The sequence below is a fragment of the Nuphar pumila genome, chromosome 7, assembly GCF_984573655.1.
Source record: "Nuphar pumila chromosome 7, dmNupPumi1.hap1.1, whole genome shotgun sequence".
NCBI classification, from domain to species: domain Eukaryota; kingdom Viridiplantae; phylum Streptophyta; class Magnoliopsida; order Nymphaeales; family Nymphaeaceae; genus Nuphar; species Nuphar pumila.
In genome coordinates, this window is record NC_143255.1 from 111,960,350 (window position 1) to 111,962,889 (window position 2,540).

The following is a 2,540-nucleotide window of genomic DNA, read 5'->3' on the forward strand; positions in this document are numbered from 1 at the left end:
TTCCAGTTTTCAATATGAGAGAGACAGAGAGACTTTATTGGGCACACAATGCCACATACCAATTCCAAAGTAAACAAATTCGTGTGCAAGTTAGAATGGGAGAGACTGATTGACTTCTTGATTCACAATATCAATCACCAAATTTCCAATTCTTAATATAAGAGAGAGAGAACCAAATTTTCCAATGAGAAAAAGGCCATTTGAGAAGGCGAGTCTAAAGCGTTATTCCTGGAATTATATACAAGAGAGAAAAAAAATGGATCAACCCCACAAAAATTGAGAAAAGGAAAAAAACAAATTTTTTTGTGACACCAACAAAAACTCTTTTTTTCACCGTCGATCAATCACCCGGGACATAGTCGTTCTCGATGGTGGGCGGCGTCCTCGTGACGGTGGCAATGGGCGCCCTCACGCGACCCACCGTCGCCATCCCGAACGCCTCCTCCTCCGTCGCCCGCCTTTCCATCTCCGCTATCCTCGACCTCCTCTTCATCCTCAACAGCGCTACCAGCAGGAACCCCAACAACGCCGCTCCCAACACGCCCCCCACCGACGACCCCACCACCACCTTCCATCTCCCCGACCTCTTCTTCTCCACAGGAACACCAGGAGGAGGAGGAGGAGGAGGTGGAGGAGATGATGGTGAAGGATTGCCTCCGACGACGAGAGCGAAATGCCCCTGACGAAAACTCTTGCAGACGTTCCTCCCCGTCTGATTTCCGAGAACCACAGTCCCATTGACATCAAAGAACGCACACAACGCACTCCCATCGTCTTCAGAATGGATGGTTCCGGTGAAATTGATCGTTACGGCATCCCCCGTAAGCATCAGATCGAGCTCTCTTCGATCCGAGAAATTGAGGGAAGCCTCATAGGAGAGGAAACCCACCACCGGCGTCGCGAGCCGGAACCCGGACGGGTAGTAATCGTAGTAGCTCCGAGATCGGTTGCCCAGACTCTGCCGAACTACCATCAACCGCGTCACGTACGGCTGGACGACGATGCCCGGCGGGAAATCGAATTCCTTCAAGCGGGCGCCGCGCCTCCGGAGGCTGCCGCTGCGGAATCGGACGGCATCGGCCTCGACGCCGGATAAACTCGCCGGCAGATCGCCCGGGTAGACCACTCCGGTCCTCGCCGGCGTGGGGATGGAGCTGAATGCGTAGGTCTGGAGGAGGCGGTCCAGGGAACGCGCGGAGGTGTAGTCTGCTCTGGTGTGTAATGGGGAGGAAATGAATAGCAGGAGGAGGGATGTGAGAATGGGCAAGGCCATCAAGTAATGGACACTTGGGGCTTGTGTGTGTGTGTGTGTAACTTTCTGTGCTCTTGAAAGGGAGGGAAGAGCAGTGTTGTTTCAAAGTGTGATGCAGGGATTGGTAGTGATATCTTCTTGGGTGGTTTTCATGCTTATCTCTCTCTCTCTCTCTCTCTTGATAATATTTTGAGGAGATTGGATTCTATGATTTTGGATGAGAATTAGAGAGAGGGAAGGTGGGCGTGGATTGGTGGGTTATTTTGTGGGGGGTTGGGAGCTTTCCTCACTTGTTGTAGATTGCGGGGAGGGATAACTGGTATCCTGGGCGATTGCATGCCAAGGATACCAGTTGGATCCACTCAAGAGGATGACTTGTTTTTTTGGCTTTTTCTCTCTTTTGTAAAATATTTCTTCTTGAAATTACCTTCGTAATTTTTAATAATTAAGGAGCATTGAATATAAGGAAGGATATTTTATTATTTTATTATTTATTTTAAGAAACCTTCAAAGATTGGCTAGAAGCAAAAAAAGGTAAGAGGATTTTGGGGACCCTCTTCGTTGGATGATGTGCTTGCCACTCGTACATCTGCTTTGGGTTAGCATGTGCTTCTTTGGTGGGGCAGGAAATAGGTTGGATCCGGGTCCATTTGGGATATGACCAATAATGTGTAAAGTAGTTGTGGATTTGGGTTGGACACCGTTTGTGGCTGGATTGGATCCCACTCAGGCAAAATACATGTTATGTTTGTCTTTGCTAATCTGGACTGTGACTTTTTGCTAAGATGGTGGAGTGGACTCTTCCTAACCAGTTATGATAATGGACCCGTAACGGTGCCTTGGTTTGTATGATTGTATTTAATTCCGCATTTGAATGTGTCACTCAACAAAATATGCAAACCGTTGCCACTTATATGCTGCCCTTAAAATAGGATCATACTCATTATGTTAATTTTATAATGAGAGAGAGACTAGAATTTGAGAACTAGAAATAAGGGCATTTGCTATACTTTTTTGCAAATCCAACTATGTGGATGTGCTTGGAATGGTGAATTTAATAGGAATCAATCATTGGATTGTGCATTTTCCATCTAAAAATATGATTTTTGAATGCTTGAATATTTATGAAGATTATGAGAAATTGATCTTATGCATCAAAATCTGATGATTCAAGAACGGGTTCTTATAAAACCAATCATGTAGATCACATCCGTACAATTGGATTTAAGAGAAAAAAATCCATAAAAATTGCAGTATAAAGATTGCAGTTCACACGTTAGTTCTCATC

At 45.8% G+C, this 2,540-nt stretch overlaps 1 protein-coding gene across 1 annotated transcript; it reads right to left on the reverse strand.

Annotated features, from left to right (window-relative positions):
* Positions 1-340: 340 nt before the first annotated feature.
* Positions 341-1,273, reverse strand: LOC149832953 (uncharacterized). The gene has a single exon (XM_090013344.1). The coding sequence runs from the start codon at positions 1,271-1,273 to the stop codon at positions 341-343; it is 933 nt and encodes a 310-aa protein (XP_089869470.1).
* Positions 1,274-2,540: the final 1,267 nt, after the last annotated feature.